The 24,020-nt window shown below is 35.3% G+C and overlaps 1 protein-coding gene across 28 annotated transcripts in view; it reads right to left on the bottom strand.

Annotated features, from left to right (window-relative positions):
• Positions 1-24,020, bottom strand: part of LOC142337853 (uncharacterized) — a 232,282-nt gene that overhangs the window by 150,913 nt on the left and 57,349 nt on the right. For 27 of the 28 annotated variants that reach the window (XM_075387410.1, XM_075387418.1, XM_075387416.1 and 24 more), the window contains exons 21-39: positions 23,824-23,871; positions 22,380-22,486; positions 21,894-22,022; positions 21,369-21,528; positions 19,738-19,779; positions 17,804-17,845; positions 17,336-17,442; positions 16,838-16,966; positions 16,242-16,401; positions 15,646-15,687; positions 14,066-14,113; positions 9,794-9,931; positions 8,167-8,293; positions 7,584-7,796; positions 6,957-7,275; positions 5,876-6,077; positions 3,961-4,118; positions 2,765-2,938; positions 1,952-2,129 (exon numbers count right to left, since the gene is read on the bottom strand). In XM_075387410.1, the coding sequence (XP_075243525.1) occupies positions 1,952-2,129; positions 2,765-2,938; positions 3,961-4,118; positions 5,876-6,077; positions 6,957-7,275; positions 7,584-7,796; positions 8,167-8,293; positions 9,794-9,931; positions 14,066-14,113; positions 15,646-15,687; positions 16,242-16,401; positions 16,838-16,966; positions 17,336-17,442; positions 17,804-17,845; positions 19,738-19,779; positions 21,369-21,528; positions 21,894-22,022; positions 22,380-22,486; positions 23,824-23,871 (2,523 nt within the window). The remainder of the gene's footprint in view (positions 1-1,951; positions 2,130-2,764; positions 2,939-3,960; positions 4,119-5,875; positions 6,078-6,956; positions 7,276-7,583; positions 7,797-8,166; positions 8,294-9,793; positions 9,932-14,065; positions 14,114-15,645; positions 15,688-16,241; positions 16,402-16,837; positions 16,967-17,335; positions 17,443-17,803; positions 17,846-19,737; positions 19,780-21,368; positions 21,529-21,893; positions 22,023-22,379; positions 22,487-23,823; positions 23,872-24,020) is intronic. The other variant, XM_075387412.1, reaches the window with a different exon arrangement.

Raw genomic sequence — 24,020 nt, 5'->3', positions numbered from 1 at the left:
TTACTTTATAAAGAAACTTTACTTTGGAGTAAGCGCAATTGACATCACTCAAAAATGATAGTGAAAGAGAAGCGTGAAAAGGCCACTCAAGAAGTCACAGATTGTTCTAGAACAAATACACAAAAAAGGTCAAGCAAAAATTTTGCATAAAAAAACACGCACGTTTACAATAATTGCTTCGAACTTCGTTCGAAACCAATCGAAAATTATAAACTATAAAAGATAAAATATAGAAGGCAGATTGCTCGAAAATAGCCACCATTGACGTGCTAGACTCACATGAGGATTGAAACAGTAGAGATTGAAAAAGTAGAGATAGAAATTGACAGAATTATGTCCTAAGTTTCAAAAAGTTTTCTAACTCGCTGTGCTGTGCAGCTTCAGTTTAAAAAATGCTTAATTCAGCTTTTAAACTGAAAGCTATTAAGCTTAATATCAATGTCAGCTAGTAATAGCTCTAATGAACTTTGATAACCTAATGAAATATGACTTGATGACTGGGTTTCATCGGTTTATCCGTTTCTATTGATTTTGCTGTATTGACTTTGACCGTATTCAATAGATTCTGTAATTCAATTGCGTGAAAGAATTTAAAATCCATTCGGTTGAAACAGTGAGTGAGTTAAGTCAGAAGTCAAGCGTGAAAATCGTGCCTTATGTAAAACGAAAAACGTGATCGAAAGGGAATTTAAAAAGGAGATCGCCTAAATAATAACCATTGAGAGGCTGACGGCGGCTACTAAATAAAACTCACCGTGAATTCACTGATCGGATCAAGAGTGCAGTGATAATGCTGAACGATTCAAAAATCCTGGTGTAGCACAGGAATTCCACTTTTGTTCAGGAATTTACAGTCTACACTCAAAATAATGCGTTCAAAAATAATTCGTACAAAAAGTTTGAAATTTTGGTTGACAGCTTAAAAGCAAAGCCAATTTTGATTGTTCTGACAGATACACACAAAAACTTGTGAGATATGACACGAAAAAAGATGATGTCTTAACCGCCTACTGACGTACTGAAATTAATTGCAATGATATCATGAAGTCCACTAACAGACATGTATAAGCTCTAATAAGGCAAACGGAAACGGACATTAGCACTTTGCTGAGTGTAATGTATACGACACCGAACCGAACAATACAGTTGACAATATCTGAACAATCGGGTTTCAAATCTGAACTTCTCTGAATAAATTTATACACATGGCGGTTTTTTTAATGTAAACATAATGACGTCAAGTTGAAATAAGGAAATACTTTATCTTAATAGGGCTTCGATTCCATTCAAAATTTTATGCGATTGAAAACCACAGAAAACAGGAAGAAAAGGAGAAAATTAAATTGATGCTGAAATGGAAAAAGAGGAAGTCAGACTTAAGCTAAGGTCAATTATGAAGTGCACTCAAAAAGAATATTTTTGATTCATCCTCGATTTTTGATAGTTTTAAGAACTAAAACGTAGTTACTGAAGCAAAAGAAAAAAACTTATTCAAATTAAGGAAGCGAGATAAAAGATTTGTGAGAGGATCTGTGGATGGGTTAAGAACCAGACGAGGCATCTAGCAACAAAAGAAACGTCGTCAACTCTGGCAAATTGAAACGCGCTAGTGGCATTGATGAAGTAAAAACTGCTCGGAACCGTAGTTAATAACTTAAAAGCGCAATGAAGGTTGCATGAAATTTTTTTTTTGATCGGAAGTTAAGCAAGCAAAACAAATCAGAAACGAAAGACAGCTCAGATGAGAAACAATGTTTTTTTTGTCTGTTTTGTCAACAAAGTTTTGTCAATTTTCGGCGTGAGCCGGAAAAATGCCACAGAACTAAAGATTAATTGAATAGCATTGATTTATAAGAGTTCTGATCTGGATTATTCAGACCAGATAAAAACAAAAATTTAGTATTATTATTATTATTACTTTTATTATTATTAGGTGCTATTATGTTCTTACTGTAGCAGCCCTCAACATTGACAGTGAGTGCGCCAGCGAGTTTGCTGCAAGAGTCCAGCAAAGCTGTTTCGAAGATATAGAAGGTCACAACCTCAGCATTGTACACTCCGATGTTCTCATAGGTCAGGTTGAACTCAATTTCTCCAGCGTTATCTGCCGTGTACTCCAAAGTCCACGTCTAAAACGTGCTCGTTATGGCGGGGGTATGTTTAATTGAGTAAAGCAACATTAAAAACAAAAATAGGGTTTTTTCTATGACAAGAGATATTTTAAAATTAAAACAGCCATCTGAAAATTGCACGCACTCTAGGGTAAATAATCGAAAACTAAAAAATATACTTAAAACAGTTATTTCATAATTCTGTTTTGAACCCTGTTCTAAAGTTGTCCTTATCAGTTGACTACATTGTGCTTTGACGTTTAGAAATCCCAACTGCTAACTGTATACAAAAATAAAGGTTAATCAGGGTATATTGAAACTATGTTGCTATCCGATTTAGCGTCAATTACGGGCTCGATTTCGGTATGTTTCTATTTATAGAAAGCGACAAAACTTATCAGGCAAATAGAGATATCTTCAGTCACGTGATTTTAGCATAGCTAAGTCTAAGAATTCAATGATGTTTTTACAATGTACAGACTTTGTTTTTTTGTTTGAATCTACACTTTTCATACTAAAAAGTGACATGATCATAACATGTTCTTCGTAAAAATACAGACAGAGAAATGATTATTCAGCGCTGATTTACTATGTTACAATGATCCGGGAGAGAACATGTGCTAATAAGACATGGTGCATATAAGTTCCATTACCATGACGTCCAAGTTGTCTTCGTCGATGGGGGTAATGATTCTCTCTGCAATTCCATCTGGTCCGTAATACTTGCCAAGCTGGAACTCAGTGCCGTCATTCTTGGTGAAGAGTGCTGCCACTTTGAGAGTAGGAACGTCTGAACTCATGATCACTGAGAATCCTGTCACTTCCGACTAAAAACGCTCAAATTTATTGTCATGCTCGGATAGAGCGGAAATCTAGATGAGATCATGAATCTAACCTACCTCTGTGTCCAGAAGAGGTGAATAAACAAGACCCTCTACTACTGCTACTACTACTACAAATCTTCGGAGTGTCTATTAAAAAGTTTTTAAAAAAATTATCGTTCGAAAGCAAATTTGCTCCTAATTTAGCACAACGCGTTTTGATCTTTTTAACTGCGTACAACCTGAAATTACTCAGTCAAAACAAGGAATGCTTTTAGGCGGAGTGTTTAAGTTATAGTTTTTCAGCTGTCTTTTTTCAGCTAATAAATACGGAATCTGGCGTTTAACTATTTTCCAAATCAAAGCTCAAGTTCAAAGCAACAGTTCTGGAGCACATTTTATTCATGAAAAATTATTCTGTCCTTTCTGCTGTTTCTTATCTAGCGTCTTCATAGATCCCTTTAGTTTTAGCAATACTGCAATCTGATTGGCTAGATTGCCAAGATTCGCGACCGTTTCCGCGACAAAAGTAATGGTAATGTCCAAAATCAGACAAAAAATTATTAATTTATCGAAAATTTTCTGCCTGTGACCTCAAAGGCGGGACGAGATCTATGAGCAATTCCCTTCTCATTTATCAATATCAAATTAGCATCGTTATTATCATGCGTTAATGCCCAGTATTAAATTCTCCATTAATTTGTGTAAAGTGCCCCATTTTTGTTGATTCTGAATCACTTTGTAATGTTATAAGATTTTTTGAAAGTCATGTAAAAAAGGGGAAATGAGTTGTAACTTTTGATGTCATGAAACCAAACAAGTAAACCAAATAACTGAAGCTTAAAATAATGGGAAAAGAGACATATACGACGAAGAAGGAAGGATAGCCAACGTCGTGATCATCATGTTTAAAAAAGCTAGGTTTTAGTTTTAGCTTCCCATTTAACAAACTGTTTAACTTTTGCGCAACCTTTAAACTCTGCTCATTTCCATCTAACTGAGAAAATCATTGTGAATGGATAGCTTACGTCATCTCCGTCTCCTACGTGTACAGGGATCTCAAAGAGGACACCTTCGGGCAGATCGTACATGTTGTCTTGACAAAGATCTTTTATCTCGTTACTAGAGACACTCTTCAGATTGGCATCCTCCATATCTCCCGTACAGGGCACTGGAGCCTCGTAGCCTAAGAAAGGAAAACAACGGATAGTTTACACTCTCATAAATAAAAAATTTTGGTTATTTACATCATCTGAATACATTAAAACAAAAAAATAGAGAATTCGTAGCCCTCAAAAACTAATGTTTCTCAACTACCGCGCACAGCTGAAACTTGTCAACACAAAGATCTTCAAAACTCAAAAGTCTTCAAAACTCTTCGAACACCCGATAAAGATGATCCCAATCAAGGTGATCAAAAACGCCTGAAAATAAAAGGTTTGCTGAACAAAAGGCATAGTGCCGGAAAAAAGACTCGCTGAACCCTCAACGACGTTGGAATTGAATAAAGTAGAAAATAAAGAGATAAACAATTCTCACTCTAATTCACTTTGAAGTGTCAAAAGGTAATCTAATGTGGTCCACTATTTCATTGAATTCGTTAAACATGGTGCATTTAGAGGAATTTGAAACATCTAAGTCGAACGTGAAGGTGGTGGTGTAAATAGAGAAAACGTAAAACGCTTTTTAAAAAAAGAAGAGCCGCACAAGCCCAATGAAAAAAATTAAAATACATTTTGTTCGGGCAAGGAAAGGAGTCCCTGACAAAGCAATCAATTATCGAGCGGCAAACCAGGCCACTGGGGATTTCAAAGTGTTTCAGGTGTGAACATTGCACCCGACAAAACAGCCTAAATTTTTGGGTACCTCCAGAAACAATTATAAAATTACCCGCCAATCATTATTATTTTTATGACCCGAAACGATTGCAACAATATCTCCATTGGTTTTGGGGAAAAAAATGACTAAATATTTGATAAAAAGTATTTTACATCTTCCCTTTTTGTCTATGAAGCTTGCTTTGTGCGAGCAATATTAGAGCTTAATAAGAAATCTTTGATCTATATTTGTCCATGCATCTTTTTGAAAAGAGATAACACGCAATTTTTTGAAGAATTCTTCTAACTGAATATTCTGACATCAAAAATCCAAATACTAAAAAGTTCGGAAATACTAAAAAAGTAAAAAAAAAATGCAGGCACTTTTTTCAAATTGAAATTGTTTATCTGGTGGTCCTCAGAGCGAAACAATTCATTCAGCATATATTTTTGAGCATCAAGTTTACAAAAAAGTATCAAATAAATGGTCTTACTTCTCATCTTTGCCAATGAACAGAACAGAGACTGTTGGGGGGGGGGGGGGGTTGTACCCGAGAACAGTCCCTACAAAGAAAAACATAAACCGACTAACGTCGGAAAAATTGCTCTCGAACGACAGGCGGGTAGAAAAATATATTACCCCGCCGGGATTCAAACCATTGACCTCCCGATCCATAACCACATGTACTGACCCGCCGCCTATTGGGCCCTTATTGTTTCATTCCTGCAACCGATTTTATATTAGCAACAAGCTTTACTTCGGAGAGAGAGCAACAGAGATCACTCAAAAATGAAGAACGGAGGCAAGAAAAAGTCACTTGCGACGTCAAAGAATGTTCTAGAAGAAAAGCACAAAATGGTCAAGCAAAAAATTTGCATAAAAAAGACCACGGTGAACTGACCCAAGAGGCCACACTCATACACATCTTTTCAGTCTTTGCGTGAGTGCCTAGAGCACTGACATGAAATAAAGTCTTGTTAAATTAAATTCTTGTCGAGAGATTTCAACAGATCGCAAAGTAATGACCTGAATTTGGGGTGACTCGTTTTTCGGGGGAAATTCCTGGGGACAAACGGAAAAGTTCAATTTTTTCTTCATTTACTATATGTTACCAAAAGCACTTACTCATGCACGTTTCCTGGTCACAAACTTCAGTTCCGATTTGGACAGAGTCGATAGTGACAAGAACGAGATCGTTAGAAGGAGTGCTTTGACCCGGAGATGGCGATGGTGGATTGCACATGACCAAGGATGGAATAATCAACACACCACTGGCAATTACAGTGTCACTGATTTGGAACTCATAGTCTGTGTTGAGCAGGGTGGTCTAAGCGCAAAAGATGCATACAAAAAAACACTACAATGTAAGGGCATAAGGGCATATAGTCTTTTGATCTATTGAGTTAATAAAAGATTGAAAAGAGTGTCTGCAGTCAAAAAGACGAGACCAATGACAACTAGTGTCAAAAGGCACTTGTCTAATGCGCCTATGTTACAATCCTACGTAAATTTTGTGTCAAATACTATAGGAAAAGTACGAGCAAAAAGGTCCGCTAATATCGACGATTACGTCAGCTGTATATTGTAACAAACTATTGATGATGATAGACAATTGACGTTATAATCAGGTCTAAAGGACAGACAGTTGATCTTCACTTTTAATTATCGTCTTATTGTCATATTAATGAATACTAAAATCATGTAGGTCTTTGAATTAACGCAAAGCCTGCACTTTTTTCAAACCTACGGACACTATCACAACACATCTGTCTCTAGCAAAATATAAGCCCAGTGTGCTCAACCATAGCAACAACTGGTGTTCAGCTATTGAACGTGGGCATCCATTACAACCCATTCACTAATTCTCCCCTTTATTCCCCGCGGCTTCAGCTCTTTACATTTTTTTCAATTTACAATGAAAAAACACATATTGTGTTCTTAACTAGCCCAGGCTGATAGTAGGGTCAATTTACATAATATATACAATATATATTCAATATAGTATATATTATGCAATATATACAATATATGCTGTATAATATAATATATATTATACAATACACATTATACTATGCAACATAATATAATATGCAACATAATATATTACGCAATATAATACAATATAATATATTATGCTATATACAATATACAATATAATATGGTCAATTTATTTGAACTGTCAAACTTCTAGAAACAAGTTTTCTACCGGCAACGGCGTAGATCCCGCAGCGTAGAGACTACATGGGAACTCTGGGTCGTCAGAATAGGCAACCTCGACTCCACCTGTTTTGAACTCATACAATGGGGTGCCATCTTGCAGAGTCTGGTTGTAGTAGAGGATAGTGAAGCCATCTAATCGAATAGTGGTATCGCCAGAGGGAGTTATTTTGATCTTGTTCACTGACTGACTGCCTGTTAACTCAATGTGTAGGAACTGGCGACTGAGACCTGATCCACCCAAGTACAGCACCGCGGGTCCGTTAGTCACGGGTCCAACTGTTGAACTTCTAACATCCCCAATTGCTCTACAAGAAAAAATTCAGTTAATAAACAAGATGATTTTAATGTAAAGCTTGTAATAGAGAAGAGCAGGAAATACATAAAGAAAGGGCACATGAACTGAAAATTCCCTAACGTTTATTCTTTTAGTCAGCACATTTTTCCTTTTAACATTAAGCGCATACAACCCAAAATATAATTCGAAAAAAAATAAATACAACCAAAATAGTTCGGTGCAACGGTCGATAAAATGTCAGAAGTTGAACCTCTGCTACCGCATTCTTAACTTTCACATTAATCTGTCAGTGACAGGATCGTAATGAAATAAACCTACCTGACAGAGAAGCTAGAGGTCATTTTGTCGCAGAATTTACATCCGGGCTGTGAACTGCTGACTGAAACAGATGCGGAGGTCGCAGCAGATGACTCACTGGAAACCGAGACGGTAGTCAAATCTGAGCAGATCCAGCTGAAGTCATCGGTTGCGTTCGCGACCACACACGAGTTGAAATGCTTACAGAAGTCCCATGATCCAGACGAGCAGTAGCTTCAACACACAAAAATTGTTTAATTAGCTCAAAGTCATTTTGAAGTCATTCATTAATCATTGAAATGTAATTATTTTGTTGAGTTAGCGTCGTCATATCGTAGTTTAAACAAGTTTTTCAATGAAAAAAAAACAATTGACGACAAAAACAGCGAGACCTAAGCAATAAATTACCCATAATTGGATTTTAAAAGTTACCAGCAGTGTTGGAGCAAAATCTCTGAGCAGCGGTCACTATCGCAGAAATTGAAATTCACACGTGTCTCATTTCACCAAATGTATTAAAAATAAGATTGTCACAGAATTGACCATTTGAAGATTCCTTGAAAAAGGAACAAGAAAGTGAGAATTGTCGTCAACGTTTTCTTACCAGCAGTCGCATTTGTAACAAAGCCAGGTACATCCAGGCACCTCTTTTTGCAGTTTGGCTGCCATGGCAGTGGACCAGTCCTCTGTGGTCAACAACTCTCGTTCCGCAGCGGTCAAGTTGTCAAAAGCTACACACACAATCAATTATATAAAAAATAAAATTCTGATCAGTATTAGAAAACACATTCAAATTACGCAAATCAGAAGTGTATTTTACTGTAAATTTTACATGCATAAATTATTTATGTTTATAACAGTTAATGTACAATTTTGAAACAACAATATTTATTGAAGTAGTTCAAATTCTTTTAGCACACGTTACAAGGCATTCCCTCCCCGACATCAATTTATGCGATTTCAAAAGCACGTCGCATCAAACTGCTGAGAACGCTCACGCAAACACGAACGAATTCCCGCACGCACGCGGATATACATACACGTACACGCACGAACAAACACGCCCGCGCACACACGTGTATCAATAAAAATTCTGGGAACCAGCATCTGTCTTTACCTTTAAAAATTTATTTCAGCGCCTCCTAAATCTCATTCGCAACGCAGTCTCTCTGCAGCTCTAATAACAAAATTTTTTGCTTTCAATTAAAATTTTCGTCAACATTTAGAATTTGATCTAACTGTAAGAGCAGAAATTCTTAAACGGCATGAGTTTCAATAGATCTATACAACCTAGGATCTACATGCATTTTGATTCCGTTTTTTCTGGAAAAAACTCTAGATTGTTTTAAATTGTAATTAAAATAATGTGAGTCCACACAATGTTCCGACCGCATCTCATCACAACTTTGCCAGAAGAAAACCGAAGTTCTTTCGAAGTGAAAGAACAAGTACTTAATATTTGAAATATATTAATTAGGTGCTGGGTAGTATAAAAACTATTTCAAGCTGAAATAACCGCGAAGCAATAGCGAGCCTGTTACTGGTTTCATCGAGGCTTTTCATAAATTTTTATTCAAAACTTATAGTAAAAAAGAGTCGAAAATACTTAAAGGATGGGAATATTAATTGAAAATTTCCAAACGTTTGTTTTAAAACATTCAAGTAGGAGAGTTGAGCTTAGTGGGGGTCTCATCAAGGGCAGAGCGCGCCAAGTTGTTGGTGGAATGAGGCTGGGATGATGTGGTGTGGACGATGGAGTGGTTGGGTAGAGGACGAGGGCGTGAGGGGGGGGGGGGGGTACTGGGCCCGTGTTAACGGTGGAGGGGGAGTGTGTCTGCGAGTTTATGTTGGGGAATGCGGGCGATGATGTGTGCATGTGCTTGCAAGTGAGCGGCCGTGCGGACTCTGGAGTGGTTAAACTCTAAGAACCGAAATTCACACCATGAATTTATGCCTCATGAGCAGTTTCAGTGAATCGCATATTTGCAGACTATCAAGGCCTAAAAATCATGAAAATCTGCCTCTCAAGCGTTCTGAAAATCTGCCTGTTTTTCCCATTTTTGAGGACCAAAAGTCAAAGATATTCTAAAAACGATGAGCGCCTTACGTACTGTTGGCGAAAGCAACAGAAAAGATGCTCATTTTCTCTGCAGAAGAATACTTATATTAAAAACAATATATTCAATGTTGACGAGGACTTAAAACATTAATTTTGCAAAGATGAAACAAACCATCCAATTCATCGACGAAGTAGGCATTGGTCTGGTTGTAGTAGTCGCAGTAGGAGGTCGTGATGATCTCAGTAGTGGATGTTTCTGTAGAGTACACTGATCTGCTCACTGAGTGCTTGCTGGATTCACTGTATGTCACTGAAATCAATTTCTATCTCTCAGTCACGTATGAGAAAATGATTAATTTCCCGTACCTAACTCTAATTCGAAGTCAGTACTGAGTCAGAGTCTATTTCAGGTCACACTTTGCACTGAATTTGTCTGATTCAGAGCTGATCCAGTGATTCATTCTAAGTTATCTGATACAGTAGAATACCGAATATTTTCTCGGAATTTTGCTCTGATTCAGATAAATTCAGAAACCTCTTCACAGTTGGTTCTGAAATCTTTCTGAATCAGGACTAAATCTCGAGGTACGGGTTGACGAAGATTTTAAACATAGCTGGCAGAATATAGCCGCAATAGCTTCATCGACCTGTACTCTCAAAGAGAAAGTAAAAAAGACAGACCAAAAAAACTTATTCTTTTCATTAGGGACTGAGATGTTAAAATTTGTTACAGAATCTGTAAAACTTAATGCTGTTAATATTAGCTGCTCTTAAATAACCTTCAATTAGAGTGACAAGCACTCATTTGACCTTATCTCTTCGAATTAATGCAAAGAAACGTCAATTTCAGAGTGAGGTAAGTCACGTGTGACCAAAAAATTTAATCACGCGAATGAACAAAAAACTAGATCCACTAAGAATGAAAAAAACGTCACGCAAGCAATTCAGTTAAATTGCATGAAAGAAGGAATAAAAAGCAGATTTGAAGTGATTGTGACGTCATATGGTCTTAGCAAAAATCTTGACGACCAAATAAAAAAAACATAGCAGGACAAGTACTGATGTACAATTCAAAGAATTTTCAATTACTTAACAAACAAATGGACCTAGAACGGGCTATCAGTGATTTGGGAAAAACTTTTCTAAAAAAACAGATAAAAAAACAGAAAACCAATGTCAAAATGCCGCATGCGAACAAAAACCACTAGCGAGAAATGGAAATTTGGTTCAAACAAAAAACTAGGCCTAGAATGAACAATTAATGAATTGGGAAAACCATTTAGAAAAAAATCCGATCCAAAAAAAACGAAAAACAGTAAAAATCAAAGTGAAACTGCCGCATGTGAACAAAAACACCACTAGCGAAATTCTGTTCAAACTCCGTTTTCTCACTCTACTTTAAAATTAGAGCGAAAAAACATCACGCCGCAAAACCACTCGCTTTTTCGTTCCATTTCCTGTTTCGGCGTGACCAAAATCACTACTCCCATCCGACTCAAAAATCATGAAAATGTGTGAACAGATCTTAAAAAAAAAGACAGCGCCCCAATAAAATTCAAATTCTTTGAACTGTAAAAAAACTCACTCCACTTAGACTGAAACAGACGTCATGCGCGCCTATTTGAGGCTGTAATGCAAAACAATCTTCAAAAAATCGCACCTCCCGAGCCCACCACACAAGCGTCATTGTCATTTCCAGCGCTTCACAATGCATAGCTGCTGATAAAGCAGATGATAGAAATAAAAAACTTCACAGGGAGAAATTTAAATAACATAAACCGACTCATGTCGGACAAATTGCTCTCGAACGAAAGGCGGGTGGAAAATAATTTGACCCCACCGGGATTCGAACCATTGACCTCCCGCTTCATAACCATATGCACTGCTGACTGTGCTATTTCGCCCCAATTTTGGAGTTGCTGCAACCGATTTTATATTAGCAACCAGTTTTACATCGGAGTGAGAGCCATAAAGATTACTCAAAAATAGAGAAACAAAGCGTGAAAAAGTGACTTGAGAAATCAAAGAATGTTCTAGGAAGAAAACGCAAAGCAAAAACTTGCATTAAAAGCATAGCGACTAGAAGCGTCAAGACTTAAAAAAAACCGTAATTGCAGCTGACGCCATTGCCTTTTGTATTGAACCATTAACTAATTACCTCCCCAGGTCTGATCTGAAAAATGGTGAAATTTGAACCACTGTCACCAAGAGAAACAAAATGCGGCAAAAATTTATATAATTGAAAAGGTCTGGTAACAATCAAAAAAGTCCGAAAAAACTAGGAGGGTCAGAATACTGATAGCCTGAAAAAGCTGACAGGGCTATCAATTGCCCTCAAATAAATGGTGATTCTAGTCTCAAATAGATCACGAAAGCAAACGGAAGATAATAATAAAAATAACTTAGAAAGCAAGTTAAATTTTTAAAAGAAAGCTCAATTTTGTGAATCAGAAAACTACGAAAATTATATTGATAATCACTGCCATTAAGACAAAAACAACGTATAATTCTTCCGTGTTGTATATATGCTAGACAACATGAGCTCATACTAATTCAAAAATTAAAATATTCAAAGAAAAGACATAAGCAAAAGAATAATAATCGAAGGCCAAAAATTGTCTAAAAACATTTCCAAGGCCGGACACAAATTACAATAAATAGTAATAAGTGACAATTTTGGAAAAGGATTTCTAGCCAACTCCCCGTACTGCCTTATTTTGAATGAAATCAACTGCAAACCAAAGAAATGATGAAAATCTAAGAAAGAGCTGAAATCATTCAATTTTTTAGCAAATGAAAAAAAAACAATATAACCAGCATGAATGTATAAATGTAAGTGCCAAAACAAGTCCAGGATGATAAAACCTAGAATGTGATGAATATGGACACAATGTAAGGAACGCCGTAACGAAGACTAATTCTTGATTTTTAAAAGTTAAAAATAAGATTGAAAAAAAAAAGAAAAACGGATACATTTATTTCATTGTTGCGCATTCGAGACATAGAAAAGACAACGAGCCAACCGAAACAAAGATCTATTCGCCAGAAGAATAAAAAAATAAAAAAATAAAAACAGAATTCAAAAATACGAAACATTGAAACATTTTGCAAAAAAATTGGTCGAGAAATTTTTAACACTGCATTTATGAAAAAAATTTTAACTGTTTTTCAAAAACTTAACGCTGATAAATGATTGAGTTTTTGTTGAAACGAAATTAAAGTCCCTCATGTTGCACAAAAAGACTTTTTCCAGTAATTTAAACCCAAATACAGACAAAAAAAACAGAAAAATTTGAAAAAAAACTACCAAAATCGGATTGGCATATGTACAACTTTATACAACAAAATTACATCGAGGTAGAAAGAGGCGTGGAGTATATAAAAAATCAAAGGGAAGCTGCCATATTAGTTGGTTTTTGACAAAAAAAGACGGCAGAAAAAACCAAAAATGAAGAAATTAATAGAAAAAAAAGCCAAAAAAATAACTAAAAGATCAAGAAATATGTGCCAATTTAAAACTTAAAACGCATTTTCAGGCTCTGCAAAACACTGTCGTATCAATATCCTAGGTTTACATTTCAATATAGCGTCACATAAGAGTCATTTCTACAAAAAACCAAATTACAAGCAAAAAAAACTGGGCCACTAATACGAAGAAACGGCTAAAAACGTTTATCTATATGTGCCATTCAGTCAAAAACCACTTTTCAAAGTCAAAAAGTCATTCACTAAAAGCAGCGCATGATCAAAAAAGTTCTCTCGCTCAAAAAAAAACAGTTCACACGGCAATTTTTCTCACTTTCGCTTTTAGGTCAAAACAGCGTCTGAACGAATAGTACTTCCGGTAAAATAAAATCTTAAAAAACCAATACTCCTCTTCGAGTCGTAAAAAGACCAACACGTTTACAATATTGCTATGAACTTCGTTCAAGAGCAATTAAAAATATTTGTATGATCTTAGCGTACGTCCAAAGTTAAACTTATAAAATTACAGTTGATTTTTGTGCAAATGATCGTACCCAGCGAAAAGTACGCAATTTGAAAATAAGCAAAATGGCAGATCAACGTCTTTCCACTGCTCTCGAACCACAGACAGGAGCTCCTTTTCATTACAACCTGCTTGAGTACTAATATCATCATAGGGGCTCCAATTAGGTTATTAGAGCTTATACAATCAAGTAGTAAAACTTAACGTGAATAATAAAACAAATTTCGACGCGCAATACCGTGGAATTTTAGTAGTAAACTGTCGGTAATTCAGTTCCACTGCTTAAAATTTTAATCGAGAACACTTAATAACGAAAATTAATACTATGTAAAATAAAAAAAACGAGATTGAACAAGAGTGAAAAGTATTGAGATAGTTGTCACCCATGTCAATTCTATAATTGCCTACAACGTTCTAGAATGCAACGAATGACAAAATGAAGAAGCAAACACTCACCAGATACTGACACTGAAGGTGAAGCTGAAGCACTGCCAGAGAACGAACCTGAAAACAATATTAAAAAATAGACCAAAAATTCATCACCGAAATATTTCTCTAAGTATCCAAAAAACAAGATTCATTAAATTGCACTGCAGTCAAAGGGATTATTTGAGACTCTCGCCTCAAAAGGGGCAATTGAGGCTAACTGCAAAGTTAAATAGCCCTATTACTATTGATCACTTATTTCATATGAGAAGATATGATTATAGGTCATTATAATTTTAACACCAAAATTAAGATCGTTTGCGTTTGTACCCCCCTATCTTTGAAAGAGAAAAATGAAGGCAACAACGAAATAAATTCGCTATCTTCAATGATCACTCATTTCATTTGAGAAGATATGATCATAAGTAGGAAAAAAATCCATAACAACTTTCGGATCGTTCCCGTTTGCCCCTCCCCAGCTTAGAAGGAGAGAAACAAAGAGAAAACTCCGCTATTTTTTAATGATCACTTCCTCCGGCTAATTATTTGCAACCCTCAGTTGCAGGTCCAATATTTTTACATTATGAACTACTATTCAATGACACGTATTATGTTACTGGTGAAGCATAACACGTACTGGTGGGATGGGGGAACGTTTGCGATTCTGCAGCAAACTGCAGCCACGATGTACTACCTTACAGACCTGCAAGCAACCCAGTTCCAGAGATCTTACTGGAACACTAACAAAAAAATTTACGTTAACAATTCCCTGCAGATTTCAACAAACAAATTTTTCCCTCAGAACAAAAAACTGAACAAAAAACGGAACAAAAAACTGAACAAAAAACAGAACAAAAAACTGAATATGGCTAAGTGCCAAAAACATTGATAAAGTCAGTTGCGATAAAAAGTCAAAATTTGGAACAAAAAATCCGGCGGCAATCAAAAGTGACTGTTAAATCCTCATGACTCACACAATGGTTTGTTTGGAAACAGTCTTGGTAACTGCATTCACTTCATGTTTTTGGTTTTATTGTCAACCAGATGAAAACATCGTCGAAAATAGATCATTGAGTGAAAAATTTTACAAACAAATTACTAAAATATATAATTTTCATTGAATTTCCTTTGAGCGTTTCTTGACGACGATAGCAAATCTCAATATTGTGATAATCTGACAAGACTACAAAAAGAACAAAATTATGAACAAATGTCTAATAATAACAAAATTTGAAACTCGTTGAATCGAAGTCATAAAAGCACCAAATCAAATTAGTTGTCGATTGAATAGAAATAATATGGCAGCTTTCATTAGTGAGACTGACCTACAAGTTCACAGAAAAATGTTTAATAAAAAGGCAAAAATCAAGAGTTCGCCCATTCTATTTTTTGAAAAATACTTTTATATTGATAACAGCTGATAATTAACACCTCAATGCAAACGATAGGTTCGCCTAGTTGTCGTTAGGAAGCAATTGGAACAATTGATTAATGAGAATAAATCTTAAGACTACAATGGCAATGGGATTTGTCATAATGGAAACTTCAAAAATGAGCAAGTATGAGCAAAAGTCCTGAAAAAACATATTAAAAGTTTGAAAAGCACAAACCTGACAAGCTTGCAGAAGCAGACGGCGATGAACCTGTTGTCTCTAAAAAGCATAAGACACTAAATAAAACAGACAATAGTCTACTGGAGCTATAAAGCAGCAGTTCTTGAGTATTATCAAGAAAATGTACTATGAAAAATCTCTTAAATTTCAATCTGATAATGTAACTAGTGGAGCATTAGAAAAGTACTACAACCAATAAATTGCACAATCCCGGAACCTTTAAAAAACGCCCCGTAAAAAAATTGTACCAATTTATGTCAGTAATGAATTATCCATGAACATAAATTGTCCATGAATTGAAAGATATCCTACTGTAATTTTTAAAAACAGCAGTCGATTGCTATAAAAACTACATAAGCATAGTTAGCTGTTAATCAAACCAAATTTTTGAGAAATGAATCAGAAGGCGTGATACTGTGGTTCCGATACTAATCGATTCATCTGAGAACAAAAACGCAGATCCACCAGAACTCATTTCAGCAATGAGAAAAGAGCATCCGTAAGTTACTGACATATTCTCATTAAATGTAATTAAAATCAAACTGTGATAATCTCGGAATTTGACTACTAAAACGGAATGTTCATATACTAACTTAAGCAAATGGTAGAGACGATTGTCATAGGGACACCAGTTCTGGACGAAGTAAGTCCCTGATTTAAAATGCTAACAGTTACTCGAGAGGCACTGATAGGACCAGTTTCTGTAGGCAAGTCAATATCAACAGGTGAACCAGCTATGAACAACTTTCCAGCCTGAAAAATAACACTCAGAATAAGGAAAACAATCAGATCTTCCGATATACAAGAAAGAGATGTCTAAAGAACCACTCATCTTGATAGGGTCTGTAATAAAGTCTGACACTAAAAAGCTACTTCATGCGTTGTGCTTAAGATTACTAGTTTCATTGACCAGGGAAAAAGCAAAACATTTGTAAATTGACTAGTTACCACCGGTGAAACTTCACATAAAATATTTGTAATTTACAATCTTTTCTAATAAATTCAGAACCAGAAGTAAAATGTGGAAAACCGACTGCCCGTCTTGATGGAAAGCAAAAATAAAAAAGTCATTTAACATTGGTAACGCAAGCTTTTATTCATTAGCCACCGATGGACCTACTACGGATTCAGATATAAAAGGCAAGTAGGTTGCTCTAAATAGTAGTAAAGGTGATTGGATTGATCTTACCACTGGTATGGATGTCACAAATTGGTCACTTTCATCTTTGAATGTTAAAGAGATACTTGAATCGGATCCAGTTAATCCAACTGGGTTCAGACTGAAGAGAGAGATGCTCATGAAGTCCACCGTCGTTTCCTAGAAACAATGTCAAGCATTTTAATGGAGCTTGAAATATTTACACATCATACAACTGGACGGGAAAATTGTAAAATCATTTTATTCATATTTGATTAGCACACTAGTAAAGATGAATTTTGTTTAAAACCCAAATGCATCAAACCCATTTCTCAATATTTTTCAAAGTATTCAACACGGGTTTATTAATGAAGATGTCCACTCACTAATCACAACACCGTTATTTGTTAGCAACGCAAGTTTCAACTCACAAACTAATCAAAAAATAAATAACGCTTCCTGCTTTAACTTGACATTCCTATTTCCAATCAGACATTGCAACAAACAATGAGACAGGTGGATCAGCTGCGATAATTGATCATAACTCACCCCAACAATCGAAGCAACATCAGAGGTGTATTCCAGAGCCGATCGAGACGGCTGCGCAAATTTCTCCTCGTCAACCGGCAGAATGGAATCAGCAGGGCACTCGTACACTTGAACACAAATACTGATTATTTTTTGTATTTTTGACAATTATAATCCTTTTGCCAGATAAAAAAACGAATCTTCGAAAGACGTCGAAATTACTAATAATAACACTTTCAATACACTACAGGCGCGCCTCAATATTGATGTACAGACTAATGTCGGCAGAATAAGGCACAAATAAGGATTAAATCATTTATGTAAAACTGAGATAGTTTAATATGCAATAATGTTGGGTTTTATCTCTATTAATTCGGAAAATTTTCATTCTTTAACTCTCGTTTTTCAGGCAACATTTCTCTAGAACACTCAAATTGCAATACTGAACCGCAAATTTTGAACCCGAAGAAGTTGTTTGCAGAAACATACCTGATATTGATGCAGATGCTGACTGCGAGAAAGATGGAGAAGCTAAAAAAGCAGAAGATAATTAGTAGAGAGAGTGTAGATTCTCTGAGCTGATAATTTTCCAAAACCCAAACAAACCCGACGAAATGTAGGTTTGCGCTTCAAAATGACAAAATAAACAAAAACCCCCAAAATCAACAACTAAAGGATGATGCCATGGAGTATATCAGTTTAGTATTTGGTATCGATATTACAAAGCAGATACCAGTCGAGGGAAAGACAGCACTGAAAACTGTACCTTCAAGCAATAACCTGTTTTCTTCATTATTAGATAATTTTTCCTTAATTCTCAGAATCTGTCCACCCACATTTGTCAATCTAATTTCCTAATTATTTCAGCAACAATTAATATTAAAAAGCTGACACAAAACATCTATAAGTAGTATGGGAAAAACAACTAAAAGTATTGCAATTGCGCAAAGTTTCGTCCATGAGGACATTTTACGTCACCGGAAAATTGGTTTAAATAAGTTGAGCTCGAGTTTTCAGGCTTACTACGATCTGCATGTTTCATATACCCTTTAAGTTTTGTCATGATTCGTGCTTCAACATACGCATTATTATCAGAGAAGGGCACTGTATGCTTAAAATCGAAAGTTCCCAACCCTTTATATGCTCTTCAAATTCAATTAGCTTTAATTTTAAGTTTCAATTAGTTTTAATTTTAGTTTCTTGTTGTTTTAATAAGATTTTATATGCTTTGATTAAATTACACGAGTAAGAAAGAAAGAAAAAATTAACTTCGTTGCTGTATAGTTATAAATAAACCAGCAACGTGGACAAACAACGAGATCCGCCCGATCTTCTTTTTCAGTTTGACAAAAAAAAATTAAACATACCCGGCAAAATGCCGGAAAATACCCGCCGTTGATTCCAATAAGCATGATTGGGATTGAAAGAATAGAAGATATTGGAAAAAAAAAATTTGTATTTTATGGCAATAATTTTGTTTCTTAGAGAGAGGCTAAAGGGGCTACGATCAATACCAATAAGCATTAGAGATGGTAACTAGGAGTTATAGGAACGACGTTCAAATAGCGGGCATCTAAAATTGGGCTTTATAGGTTTATCCGGTTTCTACTTCTGATATCAATTTTTTTAAAGACTCTATTCATTTTGAATTGTTTTGCTGAGCAACTGATAATCAAAATCACTTTTAGCAGAAAGAGAGAAACTAGCCTAGAGAAGTCAAAAAGATTTCACGCAAAACGTTGAAAAAGCCGCAAAATGAGATAAAGCGAACCATTTTGTTGTTCGAGGAAATAAAAAAACATAGCAAGACAAGTCCTGATGTACAATTCAAAATAATTTCATTGACTAAAAAGAAAACTAGACCTAGAACGGACTATGAATGGATTGGGAAAACCATTTAGAAAAAAATTCGATCCAAAAAACTGAAAAACAGCAAAACTCAAAGTGGAATTGCCGCATGTGAACAAAGAATCATAAGCGAGAAAGCGAACTTTTAATCAAATACCATTTTCTCACTCTACTTTATATTTAGAGCGAAACAACTTAACGCCGCAAAACCACTCGCTTTTTCGCTCCACTGCCTGTTTTGGCGGAACCAAAATCACTAATCCAATTTGACTTCAAAAATCATGAAAATGTGTGAACAGATCTTAAAAAACAGCGCCCCAAAACAGACCAAATTCTTTGAATTGTAAAAAATTATGAGCGTTATAATAGCCGGCTGAGAAGATGAGGGCGGCATTAATGACTATAATGACCTGATATAAAATAATGTCTAGAGTGAAATCAAGACCAACCTCCAACAATAAACTTCGCTTGCAATCAAGAAAGCGCAAAAACAATTAAGCCTCATTGTGCATCATAAATGACTTCCTGGCTATCAAAAGTCCTGAGAAACAAATTGATAAATTGAAAGCACAAACCTGACAAGCTGGCAGAAGCGGAAGGAGACGGAGATGTAGTTTCTGAAAAAACGTATGATCGTAAATAAAACAGTAACTAATTTTGATTAATGGTGAAACAGCATGTTTTGAGGAATGCCAAGAAAACTATGCCCTTTGAAAGTCACCAAAAAACTATTTTGCTATCCCTGAATGCTATACCAGGAACACTATTCTTTATCTCAGAATGTGCATAATTTTGAAATCTTTAAAGGATACACATTCAAAAATCCTGAAAAAGCAAAAAATCACGAGACTAGACCGCAAAGCAAGCTACAGAAGTACCTTATGGGGAAGGGAGCATGACAAAAGCCAGGCAAAACACTTCCATATGGATCAACTTCATTACAGATCAATTGGACAACGTTAACATTAATTGGACAACTCGAGAATTGCAAAAAAAAGAACGGAGCAGCACATATGAGCCAAAGTAGTGCAAAACCGACCACTGACTGCATGCAGGCGATTGCAAAGAATCTAACAGAGAGGCCTCAGTTCTACTTTCTGCTCTAGAAAAAATCTACAAATCATTAGAGCAAATTCTACAGCGTTTCAAAGTGAACGAAGAATATACCACTTAAAGCTCAGTGGACAAAAACGGAACTCATTTTTAAGGTTGTTACAAGAAAACTAATGCTGTCAGGATCATTAACATTAATTATGTAAGTTTAATCAAATGTTTGGTCTCCGCTCATCAGTCAACACACAATTATTTTGCGGAAATCCAATAGAGAGAAGGCAACAGGACCAAAATATAGGAAATACGACAAAACTCGGGTTTCACTAATATTTTCAACATAACGGGCGACAAAATCGTAACATATAATTGAAACTTCAATTATTTAAAACTAAAAAAGTAGCACCATGATTGAGCAAAAATTTAATTTTCGATCCATATGCAGGGAAGAACAACAAAAACATTTGCTCTAAATTGAAACTAACAAATTGGATGAAGTGTCGTCGAGTGAAAAGTCAAAAACAAGATCCACTAACGAAACAGTAACCTGACAAAGAACAAAAAATAAGAACAAAACGTTAAAAATAACTGATAATATTTGAAGTTATCAGTTTGATACAATAGAATTAAAAAATTCAATTGAACCTCATAATAAGCTCCTGAGGTGTCAAAGATACCAACGACAAAACTTAAAAAAGACTTTTAAAAACGGACAAAAGTCCACAAACTATTAATTAAAATTGTCAACTCGATTCAATTATGTCTCACCAGAGACCCAAGTAGACCTATCATAGAAACTATGTGGCTTAATACAAAAAAGAATTGTTTCAAAACTGGAAAATAGGACCAAAATTCCTTGAAACACCAATGAACTATAGACGCATCTTTAAAAATTCAAAAATCGCAATTTTGTGATATTAGAGCACATGAAGCGGATTTCAAAACCAAGTTGAAAAACAATCCCAAAACATTGAAAAAGATGAATATGCCGCGCGAAGATACTAGGTGCTCAATTATAGCCAGCCGGTAATTGACTGGTAAGTAAATCTTTCCTGATAAGTAAATAAACATGAGACAAATCTTCACTTCTCATGAAAGAAGATAATGTAATATAGATCAAATATTGGGAATTGATAGTCATCAAAACTATACTAACTTAAGCAAATTGTTGTCGTAATTGTCATGGTGACATTTGTCATGGAAGTAGCCAGTTCATCATTTTCAATTTCAATAATCACTTGAGAGGCACTGAGAGGACCAGTATCTGTGGGCAGGTCAATGTCAACAGAGGACCCGGCTGTGAACAGCTCACCAACCTGTAAAATATCAGCAGCCAAATTGGAAGAAAAAATCGACTTAACATAACCGACGAAATGCTCTCGAACGACTGGCAATCAGCTAGCCTTGGTAGTAGCTAACGTTGGCTAAGTGAGACCAGCTTCAGCTCAAGAGATGGAGAGTTGACCAGGAAAGTGTTAAATTGTTTTTATTTGGTGGGGGGTGGATTCGCTTCCGTACTTTGTCTAGTTATCATGTTTTGAGGGCAAAAAACTCATAAGCGTCCGAATAAAATCGATGAAGCAATCATGAAAAAAAAACGGACAAGATCTAAAACCAAATTAAAGATATTGAGATAACTTAATTGAATCCTCTAAGTAGTAGTCATTGAGGTTGAACTTACCACTGTTACGGTTGTGATGAATTGGTTATTTTCATCTCTGAAGGTTAAGGAAATGTTTGAAACAGATGTCGTCAATCCAACTGGGTTCTGGCTGATCAAAGAGATTCTCATGAAGTCAACCGTCGTTTCCTAAAAACAGTTAGAACCAAATTCATTCATCTGGCAACGTAGGCACGCCCATACAATTGGAAAAATAACTCATTTCAAACTTGATTAAAAGGACAGCAAAAATGAACTAAATTTTCAAACTCAAATGCTAACGTCTATCAATTTTTTTTCAAAGCAATAATACGAATGTTAGCATAGAAGTTGTTTACTACCTATCCAAAAACTAAGTAATTTTTAAAAATAAAGCAAGTATTTGATCACAAAAGAGCAACAAAATAAGATGACATACTGGTCGGATCAGAAGGAAACGTGAAATTTCAAATTAGTTTTTGCGAAAATTAGTGAATCAAATGAAAACGCTGATAGTTTGTAACTCACCCCAACAATAGAAGCAACATCAGAGGTGAATTGTAGAGCTGACTCAGATGGCAACTCAGTTTGACTGTCATCGACCGGCAGAACAGAATCAGTAGGGCATTCGTATACTGCAAGACAAAGTTTGATCAATTTAAGAATTAATAACAATTAAAATCAGTTCACCAGATTAAAAAACAAACATGAGATGTCACAATTCACTGAACAACCTTTTAGGGACATTACAGGTGCAAGAAAAATCTTAATATAATGTATTTAAACCGGATTCATTCAGTCTCATAAAGATCTTAGATACAACTAAGTTCGGAGAGAACAAAATTCCAAATTTCAATAACTCATTCCAACTTCCTTCAATAGAAACTGATCACCCATATTTTAATATTGGATCATGTTCACAATGGCACACATAATAAAATACCTATACCGAAGTGATAAATACTACTCAAGTTCAAGAAAAAATTTATGATAAAAAATTATTCACTCATATTTCGAGAAAACCTTTAAAACAAATCGCAAAAAAGTTAAATGACAGATGCGCAAAAAAGCTTTGCAAACCAAAAATATGGTAGCCTGATTATGTGCGAGCAAAAATGGGTGTTAAATTCAAGTTAACTGATGAAGGGGTGGAAATATTTGGATAAATTAACAGTACAAATTTTCCGTATCAATCTGGGTTAGTAAAAATATCGGAAGGAAAACCGTCTATTGCAGAAGCATACCTGAAACTAATATCAATGGATGAACTTTTTACAATCTTGGAATCTTTAAAAGATATACCGTCAAAATAAATATTTTCAAAACATTTACGTCATGAAATGAAAACCGAAAAAAATGAGTAAATTATCACTTGTAAACACGCCATTGTGTTTTTTTTCACTCAGCATAAGTTAAACATCGTTTTAATATACTTCATTACAAAAACTGATAGCCGCATCACTTTAAATTTAAAACTGCAATCTGGTACTATTGGGGCATATATGAAAGATTTTACAAGCAATGGGAAGAAAATTAAACACAAAAAGCTGTGAACTCCTGTCAATGTGCCCTACGTAAGAAAACTTTGCTCCTAAAAACCATAAAACTGCTCAAACTCAATTTTTTCTCACTAATTCGAAATCAGAAAAAAATTTCACTCCTAGCAAATTTTCCTTTTATCTCTCGCTTTGCTACTTCGGTGTGAAAAAAACAACCACTCCTTTTTAACTGCGATCACTCCCAATGCAACAACAAAACGACTAAAGAACCTCTATGTTCGAGCGCATTTTAACATTAGTATAAAAAAAGAACATAATAAAGTAAATTCTTACTATGTAAAAAAAACAAGAGTAGAACGGGATTGAAACAAGACTGAAAAGTATTGAGATAGTTGTCACCAAATTTCAGTTATTCAATTTCAAACAAAGTTCTAGAAAAGAATGAATATTATAATGAAAAAACCAACACCCACCAGATACTGACGCTGAAGGTGAAGCTGAAGCACTTCCAGAGAGCGAACCTGAAAACAATATAAAACATTAGATCAAAAATTCACCACCGAAAAATTTCTCAAAGTATCCTAGCAAACAAGATTCCTTAAATTGCACTACAATTAAGGTAGGGGATGAAAAACAATTTCAAACGTTAGACCAAAAATTAGCCACCCAA

Source organism: Convolutriloba macropyga, chromosome 4 (genome assembly GCF_964194025.1).
Source record: "Convolutriloba macropyga chromosome 4, txConMacr16.3, whole genome shotgun sequence".
Lineage (NCBI taxonomy): Eukaryota > Metazoa > Xenacoelomorpha > Acoela > Convolutidae > Convolutriloba > Convolutriloba macropyga.
Note: the sequence above shows the minus strand (reverse complement) of the source record. Positions and strands in the feature narration are given on the sequence as shown.